Source organism: Drosophila busckii, unplaced genomic scaffold (genome assembly GCF_011750605.1).
Source record: "Drosophila busckii strain San Diego stock center, stock number 13000-0081.31 unplaced genomic scaffold, ASM1175060v1 chrUn_05, whole genome shotgun sequence".
In the NCBI taxonomy this organism is placed as follows: Eukaryota; Metazoa; Arthropoda; class Insecta; order Diptera; family Drosophilidae; genus Drosophila; species Drosophila busckii.
The window spans coordinates 25,972-40,409 of record NW_022872721.1 but is presented as its reverse complement, the minus strand read 5'-3'; the positions used below and the strand labels follow the sequence as shown (position 1 = coordinate 40,409).

The window sequence follows — 14,438 nt, the reverse complement described above, 5'->3', positions numbered from 1 at the left end:
AACAACAAACACACACTATTCCAAGCACCGCTCTAAAAATAGGAAAGTATTTATGCAACTGAAACAACTCAACAATAAAATACTTTTATGGCAACTGAACGTACAGATTCAACCAAAACAATAATCTTTTAAATATTAAAGAATAATACCAATCTTAATGGTGCAAACTCTTCTTCACTCAACGTTTCTAATTCAAGAATCACACACGTAAATATGACATTTAATATGCGCTGCTTTAAAAAATAACAAACTAAACCGCACAGATTATTTACAATATATCAGAGAATGACAAAAAAACATGTCCGTTCACAACCAGCAAAAGCTAAGGTAGGAAAATGATTATTTTCCAATACAATCGGATCGTGCAATTCTTTTCGTTTATTGGCAGAAAGCGAGAGATCCGAGGCCTACAACGAAGCCACAGCCAAATTTGTGCTGGATGGCAGTCACAGTTCTTCTTTTTGAAGCAGCCTTATACATCCATCCCATTTCCAGCATAACAGTGATGTCAACACGACATTTATTGAGAGTATCTGCTAGCTGTTGAGCAGTACCTGGTCCATACAATATTCGTACAATTTTATACTCCCAAGTCACTGGTCCTTTTTCCGTTTACAATACTTATCAAAGTTAGGTCGGTCCCCCTCCGAGACTTCTTTCATTGATTTTCCCCACGATCCATTCTCCCCACGATCAATATGGCCATCGACTGTTGACATGATCATGCTTATATTCCTTATAGTCAATTTCCAGAATCTCCTGGCATAGGAGACTGTCCGAGAAGCTCTGCGAATCAGATAGACTTTTGGATGTACCGTGTTGGTAATTATTACCTTGCCTTGCAGAAAAGCTTCACATCATGTGTTTCCGATAATTAGTTATTTGATGGAATTTTGAGCTAGAAGGGACATCATCCTTTTTTTCTTCAGTGTCTTGAGGATTCTGATGCGTATTTTTTTGACGGCTTTCCTGCTCACGAGAGCACTAAGAGTTTTTTGCCCTGTCCCTTATAGCCGTAATTCCTCTACTCTTGTTTGCTAGCCATTTTGTTTGTGCTTTACTTTAATAAATTTTGTATTGTTTTGGAAGATTTATAATTGATATTGGAGTATTTATGTCCTTGTTTGTTGTTAAAGGTATCCGCATTGGTGTATCTGAATATTTTTTATTGTGAGCTTGGTAGATTGATTTTACAAGCCCATATTCAATAACAATCTATACAAGTTTAGGTTGCAACTACAGTAGTCTTTTGTTAATTTTTCAATATTCATTATCACGTTTGCTATTATTTATTTTCTTTGACAATGCCCACTTATTAAAATTGTCAAATTAAGGCGCTAAGTCATTAGACGCTCTTGCGCGTGGCTGGTATTTTGTTCTACAATAGTAGAATAAAAATTCGTTTTCGTCTCAACAAAGGTTATGGGACTAACCCTTGTTGAGACAATGTGATCCGAAGCTTGAGAATCCATAATTAACCTATAAACAGAGAATACATGTCGTGCCAGTTGTAACGTTGAGTTTTATGAAGCTTAGGACTTTAGAGTCCTTTTTGTGCCAAGCTAATTTGTTCTCATATGACTTTATTATTTTTTACAGTTGCTTATGTATTATTTTATGGAAATATGTATTTATGTCTTTATGGTGTATCATTATTTCATATTTAAATATATATATCCATTAACAAAGACATAAGCAACTATAAAGAGAAATATATATAGCTTGTTCGTAATATTTCGTACTTAGCGTAAGTTATCTGGAGTAGTCCAATTCAATGTAATATGTTTATGGATACCAACTGACGATAATGATAATAACAGCTGATCGCTGTACAGCCGAAACCGAAAGAGTTGGAGAGCTGAAATGCCTTCGGAAAAATCGGCAAAACTTTTCTCTCAACAATAATAATAATTACGAGCGGCAAGCTATAAAAATAATAGAAAAATATTTTATGTGAAACAAACTTAACCGTTTCTTCTTACAATACACTTTGAAAGTAGAAACACACACAACAAACTGGTCACGCTTAGGGCTGTGGCAATAAGTTGGTTGATAACATGGAACATTTAGCTGAAAAAACATTTAATATAATAAATTAGGTAGGCGGGTTATCTTTATCTCCTCAAATTCAGTGTCCCAACGGTAATTTTTTTTAATTGATCTTTTGAAGTCTTTTGAGTTGAAAGGCATTATATGTCATTAGTTTTCTCAACTTTTTAACTTTTTTGCAATGAACAGAACGATTAATATTACAAAGCAATAATTTAAGATGTTAAAAAATTTAATTTCTTAATTTTTTAATAAGCAACAAGAGACTCATGAGTAAGACCAAAAGAATATGGTTTGTGGGTACTCATTTACTTCCTTTTCCTTCCCCCAAATGGGATAAATGCTACAATATTAAACAGTAAAAAAAAAAACATATGTATTATAATTACATATACCCGATTGATGCATAAAATTGCATAACGATGGGATAAAATTCATCAGAGTTATTCACATTTAAATTGTCCATGTAGACAGAGGGGTCTGGTTGCCAACGAACCATACGAACGTCGATGCCGACGAGCTGCGGCGCGTAAGCTTTTATGTGTGCATGTGATTGGGAATGCGTGCACTTTTAGCTCCAATATCTCATAGCACTTATTAAGTATAAAGACCTTGATATGGTTCAGGCTTAACTTCTTGTTGTGTGTGACCGCCACCAGGTCTTCCCACCACAATATGTGGTGTACCATTCCTAAGTGTCCTCTTATCATTTTTTAAAGAATACTTCTTCACTTGACTGTAGGGATATACTCGTACTTCTTACTGAGTTGGAATGGAATGACAATTGTGCGACTTACTTACTTATTTAGGTGGCCATAACAACCCGTTATTGGGTTACGGCCGACCGATGGTGTTGCTCAATGTCATCCTGCAAAGTCTGATCAGCTTTCCAGGAATACCGAACTCAGACATCATAGCGTACAGGCGAAGTCTTATCGGGCTATCGAACGCAGCTTTATAATCGATAAAGGGATGGTGTATCGATTTCGAACTCGTGGGTCTTTCCAGGATTTTGGCGTAAGGGTGAAGATTTGGTCTGGGTGGACTACCAATGTAAAGCCACACTGAAAGGTCCAACACTGTGTGCGATCGGCTTAAATTGGTGTCGTCATCGCCTGCAAGCAGTTTCAAAAAATGCTCCCTCCATAACCACAGTGACAACTGCGTATCTGTAACCAGATTTCCATTCTCGTCGCGGCAGTTTGATGCTCCGGAGTTAAAACCCTGGGTCAGACGGCTTAACCTGTTGGTAGAATATTCGAACATCATCCGCAGCTCCCGTTTTTTCTTCTAAAAAAGCGTCTCTTTTCCTTCCTCCTTTCCCTGTATGCTTCCCGCATGGCTCGCGTTGCTGCAGACTGCAGCGTTCTTTTGTAGTTAGCGATTTTCGCTGCAGCTGCTTCCCGACACTCCTCGACATACCATTGGTTCCTAGGGGTTGGGCGCCGAATGGTCCTTTCAGCGGCAGTGCGCATGGAGTGGGATATGAGCGCCCAAAAAGCGTCTATCACAACGTGATCAATTTGGTTGCGTGTTTGTTGATAGGGGGCAGCCAAGTGGCCTTGTGAATGTCGAGTTGATGAAATCTGGTCCTAGTGGTGGGTTGGGCAGCGGTCATAAATTTCCTCGAGTCTCGCATTGAACGCGTCTTTAGCGGCATCATACTTCTCCTCCGTCGGGGCGTGCACGCAAATTAGGCTAATTAGTTTAAAATTTCGATTATTATTGCTTGGTTCTCCTATTAAATATCTAAAATTTTTACTTGAAAGCTAATTAGCCATTTATTGTTGTAAAGTTATCACCAATCAATTTGACTAACATTTAGGACAAACTATTTTATCAATTTTAACCTCTTTATCAATTATTTTCCTTCAGCTATCGAGCAATTGAAAATGCTAATATATTCTTACGCTCAGAAACAATGTTTATCATTAAGAGACATGTCGTGTGCTGCTTTACTGCAGACAAGACTTAATTGCTTTTTAATTCGGTGTATTCATATATATTGAGTCAAATCAATATTGCAGTTCCTGACAGTTTTAATTTTTTTATTATTTATTATATTATTTAATAATGTATATCTTTTTATTGATTTTAGTAAATGGCGGACGAAGAAGATCCTTGGGGGTTCGATGATGGTGGAGATGCTGAACCTGCAAGTCAACCTGCTGCTGCTATCGAAGTTATACCATCAAAGCCTGAAAGTGTAATCTCTGAACATAAATCGGAAATATCCCAGCAAATGGAGCTTGGGTTGGAACAAGAAAATGTAGTACAGACCGATCTTGATGTTAAGGCACCTCCACCTCCACCAGAAGATGATGGCTACAGGAAACCAGTTCAACTATATCGACATTGGGTCAGGTAAGGTATAGGCGTTGCAGTGTAACACTTTCTTTTTAATATTGTTAGATACAGTCTTGGGCAAATTATGGTTTTATATCTAAATAAGAATAATTCGCACTGTTTTATTAATAGTGTAAAATACGATATCTAATCTATCAGTGGTGCCACAGAAATCTTTTCAGAAATCTTAATTAAGCCTTAATTGTGACCAAGACATTGTCATTGTCATTCATACATACCCTACTCCTTATCAGAAGTTATGAACTGTTATATAATGCTGAATACTTTTTATCCATTAATTACAGACCCAAATTTCTTCAGTACAAATATATGTACAATTATAGAACTAATTATTACGACGATGTAATAGATTATTTGGATAAAAAACAGGTTGGTGAAGCACGGGATATTCCTAGACCTCAGACATGGGCAGAAAGGGTTCTCCGGACACGCAACATTAAGTAAGTTAAACCTTTTTTAATTATTAACCCAAAACTTGCTTTTCATTGCATTATGGTCCCAGGCCGATTTTTTTTTTTGGCATGAAGTCGAATTTTCAATGTAAGAATTTTGACTTTTTGCTAATGCAATATTAAATTAAATGCATGGCACACATACAATATAATTTTTAAAAAATTTATAATTTTATGTTAAGTTTTTTGTGAGCTCTTAGAAGTCAGCAATGATGCTTATAAGAAAAAAAGTGAATAAGTGAATAATTATTCAGAAAAACAATTTTTGTTTGTGTGGATACTCCATTGTCCGGTCTGCCTGAGAGGATGGTGACTGTATTGTCCGCCCTGACAGAGAGGATGGTGACTGTATTGTCCGCCCTGACAGAGAGGATGGTGACTGGATTGTCCGTCCTTGTGAAGATTGATTGTAAGCACTCCGTGGCCACCGCAAAAGTTTTTGCTTTAAAATGCAACTAGACCTGCAGCAATCAATTCGCGAAAATTCGGTAGTTCAAGCAATTTGTTCTTGGTCGCTATCTCCTTTTCTATACGCCTGTATAGAATATAAGCGTTTGTTGCTGCCATATCGATTAAGTGGTAAAATATTCGAGTCGCGGCACCCGAGTTTTAGCTCTGATATGATAGCGGCCCAAAAGTCAATCCATGAGATATTCACCTCCTATGTGAGTGTTATATTCTCTTATAATTTGTGGACAATCAACATCGATATGTCGCTTCGATTTTCTGTCGTAGCGTGCAGCCTTTCGTGTTTTTTCATGCGCATTTGTCCTTGCAAATGGTTTAACATCAACATAAGTCTTTTTACCAGAGCTCACAAGAAGTGGTCCCTTTTTGCAAAAAGTCCCAAAAAGAACTCTTGCTCGCAGACACAATTGAAAACGGGATCAAAAAGACACTTCAACCCTGTTTTTACTCAGCGTGCTCTTTGCTCAATCAGTGAGAGTTTCTTATCGCTTTCTTTATGTACACGCTCACTCGAGACATTTTAATCGGTGAGAGTGTCTTTTGAGTATGTATGTGTGACCATGTCTATCTCTCTCACCCTTACGCTTTGCCTATCATTAAATAAAGCAACAACAAAGCTCAATGAAACACAACAAAAAGACTCTTTATGCTGAACGCAAAATCGTTTTGGCCTCAGTTAAGGAGCGCCGAGCAAAAATATCCCATTCAAACTGTTGTCGTAAGAGCGCTTCGTGTGTTCTCTCACTGATCAGCATAAAACAGAAAGCACGAGAGAAACAAGTTAGAAGTGTTCTGATCAGACAGTGAGCGAGTCTGTACAATATTTTCCTGTTAATTCAGTGAGCAGACAGCTTGTGAAATTTTGGTTGAGCATATTTTGGGAGCTCTGCTTTTTACAGAACATTACTTATTTCGAATCCATATGAAGTGCCTACGTACTCAGTCGAAAAAGCTCTTGGCTTTTTCTTGATTGTTTCGCACGCAGATAGACCATCAAAGGAGACGACGTATGAAAGTTATCAAAGTAAATGATATGGTGATTGAAACTTGGTACCGTTTTTGTTAAACGTACAACAATATTGGCCGAAGCACCCAGATTTGGGTGGCCAGGCAAGATCTCGTTATCTCCTGCACCGGCGTAGATCTCAAAGGCATAGCCAACGCACAAGACAAATAGCTTGATACCCCATTTGTGTGGCTTATTAGGCATATACTGGTGCAAGTAGTGCTTCATTTTGGTGCTGCACATTTGTTCATCGACATGCATTTAATTTTCAACATTAATGTCTATAAATGAAATACATAGTATCTAATGCAGTGTTCAGAGCTTCTACCACATTAAAATCGTCGTCTTCTTCGTCACTTGATATTGTTGACACTTCGTCCGATTGGACTGACTCGAAAACTTCCAGCAACTGTTCATCAGTCAAGTCGGACAACTTATAAACTTATATAAATGGATTTTAATAGTAAATAAACATACCTATGAGTAAAAAAAAAATTATAGAGCATGTTTGCTTTTTATTTATTTGTAATTATGAGCAGCACAAAACACACAGCCGGTCGAATTTCACGCACGAATTACACATGCTTGAAATAAAAATTACCGTTAAAAGCTTCTGAGAGCTTTCAAAGCTTCTGATCGTAGTTTGGCTTGTTTGTTATTAAAAGCCAAAATATATTCCAATGATGTAAAAGCTTTTAGTTTTTTCGCTAAAGTGAATAATATTATAATTGCCTCAACGCACTCTTACGTGTTAGAGGGTTACGTGCGTTCTCTACTTTTCGTAGAGTGTAACTAACAAGCTGAGGCTTTCTGAGAAAAACTAATTACGTATGTTTGTTCTTATAAGTATCGTATTTGACCGAGCAGTAATATTTTTGGCCCGTTTTGGCCCCTCTTCAAGAAAAACTCCCATGTTGCAGGTGAATTTTTAATCGAAAATTGTTGAAAATTAGTACAATGTGCACGGTGCAATGGCGTCTTCCAACAATAAAAATTATAAAAATTGAAATACAAAAAAAAAAATACAAAATTCTAAAATATTCTAATTAAAGTTTATGGCAAATTTCAAGTCCCTAGCTTTATAAGTAGACTTTATGCAAAAAAAAAATCTGCATTGGGACCATAGTGCATTCTTCAAAATATTTGTTAAGTTACTTCGAGCTTGACGGCTCTGACTGATATTTATTTATTTAACTATAATGCACTAAACACTTTGACATTTTGTAAAAATGAAAAGGGTATCAGAAGTTGTGCAACAGAGGCCATGGCAAACCCCTAAAGTATTATGTTCTTGATCAGTAAAAACAACCTGAAGTCAAAATACCATTCCGTCTGTTGAGTGTGGCTTCCTCAGCATCTAAAAGAGATAGAGCAACTAAATTTGGTATGTAGGTGCCCCTAAGCCCCGGACCAATCGGTTTTTAATTTTTAATATAGACAGCGGGGTGCGCTTGCTGACGCGCCATATAAGGGTCGCTGCTGACGCTACAGCAAAAACGAGCTGTGTCGCGTTGGCTGTTTTGTGCGTGCGTGTGTTTTTTGCGATGCCCTAGTCAAAGTGCGTCTGTGTTATCTTATATGGAATACCACATTACAAGCAGTGAAACAAGTGAGACACTAGACACTAGTCTACCACCACTACATGAGTTTTCTTCAATGGTAATCAAATGAAATACAGACCTTATTTAACTTACTTTAGTAAAGCATTAGTCTATCACCGCCTCTTACTTAGGAAATACATACATTTACACGAATACTCTTTGTATAATAATTTATATAAATAGCATATTTTTATTTAAAACATGTAAATGCGCTGTTTGGTAAATAATTTGTTTAATACTATTAAATCTTTATTTTCAGCGGAAGCGGTGTTGAATCGTTTAATCAATCCACAAAGCGGGATAGACAATTAATTCAGACATTGGCTGCATCCATTAGAACATATAACTACCATACTAAAGCGTATATAAATCAGAAATATGCAAATGTGCTTTAAATATTTAAAAGGCTATAAACTACAATTGAGCTAAAAATAATACAGTAGATTTATTAAGTTAGACGAAATAATGAGAGTATTGCAAATATATATGGTAAGCTTTATTGGTTTCACTTTTAAGAACGATAGAAAATCAGTAAAACGTACGATGAATTTTAAATAGCATCCTTATTAAGTGTATTATCTCACTAAGCTATTCAATTCATATTCATATGCTTAAGCTATATAGATCCATATTTGTGAAAAAAACGTATATGCCATTTTCCGAAACCTAAAATATTAAATTTGAATTCTATATATTTACGGAGATATTGGCCTGTCAATTATAACGTAAGCGACAAAACTACATCGACATCATCTAAATTTGTTTATTCGATTAAAAATTTATGGAAAATGTATTTCATAAGGAAATCAAAAAAGTCAAAGACACTTTCAACGAAAGCGACGAAGAGATATTTGTTTAATTTCGTAATTTTCATATGTGAACCTGCAAATATAATTACTTCAAGCCATATTACGAAAAATTAAGACAAAAAAATTTAAAAAAGATTAAAAAAAAACTAGAAACAAAGATGTAAATTAAGCTGACGTAAAAACCACCTGCAAAAATTACTTAAGAGCCAAAAGGTTGCGTAAATGAAACGGATATATAATTATTAGACCTTAAATAGACTCCCCAAGTAAGACCTCCTGTAAAATTAATATTTTGCACATCGTTATTGACGCAAATAGGGTTCCACATGCTTTACATAGTTATACGGCAAGTAAATAAAGCTATTATAAGTTACTTAAACTATTGTGCAATCAAATATAAATTTTACTTGGTAATAAAGAAAGATAAACAGCAAAAATGGCTAAAAATTTTATTTCAGAGATTTAAATGGCTAAACATATTTTTGTGGTAAATCTCAGATGTGTACAAAATTTGTTCCTGATTTGATTTGCGATAATTGTACTGGAGAATTCAAAACAGCTAGACGGCTTTGGTTACTGAATAAAATACATTTAAATTGCATAACAACAGAGAATAGAAAACAGAGAGTAACGTAAATAACCAAGCGTTCAGCAGCTTCATCGTGACCTTGATAACCCACCACCGGCTCAACGGTGTTTGCCATGCTTAGCCTCGCGGCAGTAATGCGAATTCCACGTTTCCATCAAAACGTATATAAAAACATCAACCGCTATATGTTTGCTTGACGTAAAAGGCCACTAAAGTGTCAAAGGTATTAGACTGCATAGGAATTTTATAGCAGCGGAAGCAGCTCGCGACCACCGGCAGGCTGCCGTGTATCCAGTAAATAGACATGTCACTTACATGATAGTTGTATTGAACGCGAGAAGCCGACTAAAGCTGGACACCCTGTTGTATGCACATATAAATTATATATTCTATGTAAATATTTATATATATATGCACATAGGTAATACTTTGTTAAAATGTTTATATTTTTAAGAAAAAAATTTAAAGAGCAACGTAATATGATGTCGTCAATATTCTTAACTTACTTATGCGCTGCGTCAGTGTGCTGCTGTGTAATGCGCGGACTTGGCGAAAAGACGCTTCGACCACTTGCACTTAACAAGTGAACGAGCTCGTTCTTGCTCTCCAGCTCTACCGTCTCAAAGCACCGAGTGCATTGAGCAAGCATCGAAGAAGTAAAAGCTAGCATGCAATGGGCTGACAGACTTGCTCTCAGCTACGGTGACAAGCACAACAGTCTCTCTAACTACCGCAAACAGCAACTACAACAGCGATCGTAACGGTATTGGCCGCCCGCTCAAGCCATCGTTGGCAACATCGCTTCCTATCGTGTCATTCGGCGGCAGAAATCCCCGATGAATAAATCAAACAAAATCAACCAAAACCAACTCCTTGACCAACAACGCCAGCGATGCCCCGCTCGTGCAGACTAGAATGGATCGCTACATTCAAATTAAACGGAAGCTAAGCCCCCTGTAATGCCAAGAGCGGAAAGATCGCCACCACGCAGCAATCAGAATTGCAGGCTTTCAAGGCGAAAAACTAACACCACAATAGATTTCAAATTCTCAGAAGGCAACTTTAGAATGATCTCCGCCGAAAAGGCGTTAAAGAGAAAGTTGAAAGCCACTCCGATAATGACGCAGAAAAGTTCCAATGCCTTGTGAGCAAATATGGTCAGACATGTCCACATTAATTTTCCTTGTAGGTAATATTCGTGAAACAAAAGTTAAAACGAAGTCAGAAGAAAGCTTTAGAATTTTATCCAAGCATCTACGACACTAAATGAATTTACACGTATCAATTTATAAAGCAGTAAGGGCTTACACAAGTGGTCTTAAAGGGCATAGAATCAGATGTAACACCTGCAAAAATAACTCAGGCTCTACATGATAATGGTTTTAACGCAAAAACAGTCTTGAACGTCTTCAACAAGGATAAGAAGCCCCATCCGCTCTTCAAGGTAGAGCTGGAGCCAGGCAACAATACTCTTTTAAAAACGAAGTAAAGAAACTTCAGTTTCTACTGCATCGCAGAATCACTGTAGAAGAACCACATAAACGCAACGGCCCTGTACAATGTATAAATTGTCAACAATATGGCCACACACGGTCATACTGCACACTCCGATCGGTGCGCGTAGTTTGTGGACTGATTTACGACTCCGCATACTGCCCAGCAAGTAAAAATGATTCTAGTGCAGTCATTGCCAGTTAATCACACAGGTACATACAGACGTTGCCCATTTATATGGAGTTGAAAAGTCGAACCCACCAGCAAACCACGCCACGCTCCGCAAATGTACGCTTACACCACCTTAATCACACCCAGACATCTTCTTTTCGTCAGCAAGCAAAGGGCTTTGAAATCAGGATTGGAGCCCACTGCCCCAAACACATTGCACCCAAAAGCACCTCACTCCGCGATAAACATGGCAAACAATTACCAGCCAACCAGAAAACATACAGAAAGACCTAAATATTCAACCAGTCAGAGATGTAATAGTTGAACACAAGGTAAACTACTACAGCAAGCTTTCTTCGATCCTAATCCCTCGCGCGAGGCTAACAGGCTGTGCAGCCCTCTCCCCGTCTTGCGTCGTAACGAGCTACCACCAGCGATTAGAATCTAGGAACGTGCAATCTTAAAACAGTTTAAAGAAACTGTTAGATAATGTTAGTTATAAGATTTGTATACTTATTGTTAGTCTCTTAAAAGAAGATTCAATAAAAACAGCAAAGCTTAAAAAAAAATAAATAAATTACCAGCCAATGGTAATGAAAGTTTATGTCTTTCATACGGACAACTCTGTAAGATTTAATGCGTTATCAGAACCTCTTGATACAAATGTTACTATCCTACTTACTTAGTTAGGTGGCCATAACAACACGTTATAGGGTTACGGCCAAGAACTCCCTCCAGGCGCCTCTGCTTTGTGCGCGCCTTCCCCAATTCACAACCCCAAGTTTGGATAGGTTCTCCTCCACTTGGTCCTTCCATTGGAGGCGTGGTCGTCCCCTTGGTCGTCCTTCATAGGCTTTCGCTTCGAATACATTTTTCGCTGGAGCTTCTTCGTCAATGCGTACGACATGTCCGAGCCAGAGCAAACGTTGTATTGTAATGCGCTGGACACCGTCGATGTCGCGGTATAGCTCGTACAGCTCGTGGTTCATACGAATGCGAAAGTCGTCCCCAACACGAACGGCACCGAAGATCTTGCGAAGAATTTTCCTCTCGAAAACTCCAATAGCATCTGCATCCGTCTGCGACGTTACCCAAGCTTAGAGCATTTTTTTTTTGTCGAACGAGAGAGGGCTCTGCTACAAACTTGCTTACTTAGCCCAAAGTAACATCTATTTGCAAGTGCGATTCTTCTCTTGACCTCCAGGCTGACATCATTTACGGTGTTAACGGCGGAGCAAAGGTATGTGAATACCTTGACCACTTCGAAGGTATGGCTGTCCGCTAGAACGTGTGAACCATGGCGCCACGCAACCTTGTTCGTAGACAGCATATACTTCGTCTTGCCCTCGTTTCCCCGCAGACCCACTCTTTGCTGACTCTCTTTTCAATAGCGGAAAATTGGAGCCGGTGACTCCGCTTGCAGCGAATATTATAATCATCATCAGCGTATTGCAAGGAGCTGGACCTTTGTAAAATAGGTGCCATTGCGATGAACCGGCTTTTCGCGCACCCCTGTCCTTCACAATTGTTGAAGGAGGTTCGGCACGATTGCAGGGTCGGCCCTTTGGTCTGAAACCTCGAACGGTATTGAAAGGTTCGGAGAGGTTCGTTCCTAACTTGACAGGACTGATGGTGCTGCTCAATGTCAATACCGAACTCAGACATCATGGCATACAGGCGAAGTCTTATCGGGCTATCGAACGCAGCTTTATCGATAAAGAGATGGTGTGTATTGCTTTCCATCTCGTTGGTCTTTTCCAGGATTTGGCGTAAGATCTGGTCTGTGTTAGTAAAATGTTATTATCATATCAGTCCAAATAATCAATGGCTTCTCTACGTATATCAACGTGGAATGCTAATGGCGTTTCACTGCATAAGCTTGAGTTATCTTCAGATCTTCAGATCTCTCCTCTGAACTTTCTCCCTTCCAAATTAATTTACTTAGCCATGCATTAACGGATTAGATTGACCTCACACAAAACCAAATGGATCTGCTATAGAAAATATATAAGTTCACACATTAACCTAAATCCTGTAGTCAACGTTAAAGCTAATGTCGACAACCTTATCAACACACTAGAGTTCGATTTTGTCACTGCAGCCCGCATTGCAACTCCTCAAAATTCACAAGCGCCTTACACTCAAAAGAAATAATTAATTAATTAATTATAAGACAAATTAGCAAATCGAGCAACTCGTTCTTGAAAAGCAACGGCTACGACGAAAATGGCATTCTCACAGGTCGCCATATGCACGTCAAAGTTTAAAAGACGCCTCCCAAAAGCTTACCAAAGCGTTAAAGTAACAAGAAGCAAATATACAACATCACTACATACAGCAACTATCATCTTCTTCTACGAAGAACTCACTGTGGAAAGCTCATCCAACTCTATGCCCACCAACAGAAACCGTGATGCCTATAAGAAACCAAGTAGGTGGCTGGGCCCGCAGTGATGAAGACGGAGCCAAAAGATTTGCAGGACATCTTGAAAATGCTTTTTAGCCAAATCCTGCCACAAATGCATTCACAATATCAACATTAACAAGTGACTCTCAGCTTCCAGAAGAGCCAATGGAATTTCGCCGAAACGAAGTCGCACATATCACCAAAAACCAGTTGAACCCGAAAAAATTACCAGGCTTAGACCAAATAACGCCAAAAATGATTATTGAGCTCCCATATTGTGCAGCTTGCACCATCGCGCAACTCTTCCATGCCATCAACAAGCTTGGTTACTTCCCAGATAGATGGAAAAGTCAATAACAATAATGATACCGAAGCCAGGCAAACATCACATGCCTATCTTTAAAAATGCTTGCTGATCCGGATAAATCCATATCTAAGAATTCATAACAAAATCCCATCACATCAATTTAGGTTTCGTTAAAAAAAACACGGCATTATCAAGTAGGTTAATCGCATAACGTCTGAAATAAGAAGCGCATTCGAAAACGGAGATTATTATTCCGCAATATTTTTAGACGCATCCCAAGCATTCGATAGAATTTGGCTAGAAGGACTAACGCACATTACACAAAAATTATTAGAGTCGTAGCTATACGTATATACATATCTACTAACAACATCCACCTTTGCTTAGGATACAGCTATTCTCAAACGTTCGAGGTGTCCTATGCATGCATCAGCGCAATTGACACTTCATATAGTCGAAGTGGAGAAATGGCTAAACAGGCAAAATTGCCCACCGCTCACATTAAACAATGCCGCTCTCCCTCAAGGAAACGAAGTGTCGTATCTTGGAGTATACCTCGACAGAAGACTCACATGGCGTAGGCACATCGAAGCCAAGAGAACGCAACTAAAACTAAAAGCCAAAGTCACGAGCAGCTGATCTAGGTTAAGCTTGAACTTTGGCTCTACACAGCGCTGAAAAAGTGCTCTCTTCTCTGCTCTTCCATTCTCGCGTTTTC

General features: G+C 38.4%; 1 protein-coding gene across 1 annotated transcript in view; it reads left to right on the top strand.

Annotated features, from left to right (window-relative positions):
- The window catches only part of LOC117134995 (flightin-like), a 23,520-nt gene extending 14,331 nt beyond the window's left edge, over nucleotides 1-9,189 (top strand). The window contains exons 2-4 of the mRNA XM_033294709.1: nucleotides 4,148-4,413; nucleotides 4,701-4,856; nucleotides 8,203-9,189. Coding sequence (XP_033150600.1) covers nucleotides 4,151-4,413; nucleotides 4,701-4,856; nucleotides 8,203-8,338 — 555 coding nt within the window. The 5' untranslated portion in view covers nucleotides 4,148-4,150 and the 3' untranslated portion in view covers nucleotides 8,339-9,189. The remainder of the gene's footprint in view (nucleotides 1-4,147; nucleotides 4,414-4,700; nucleotides 4,857-8,202) is intronic.
- The last annotated feature ends 5,249 nt before the right edge of the window (nucleotides 9,190-14,438 follow it).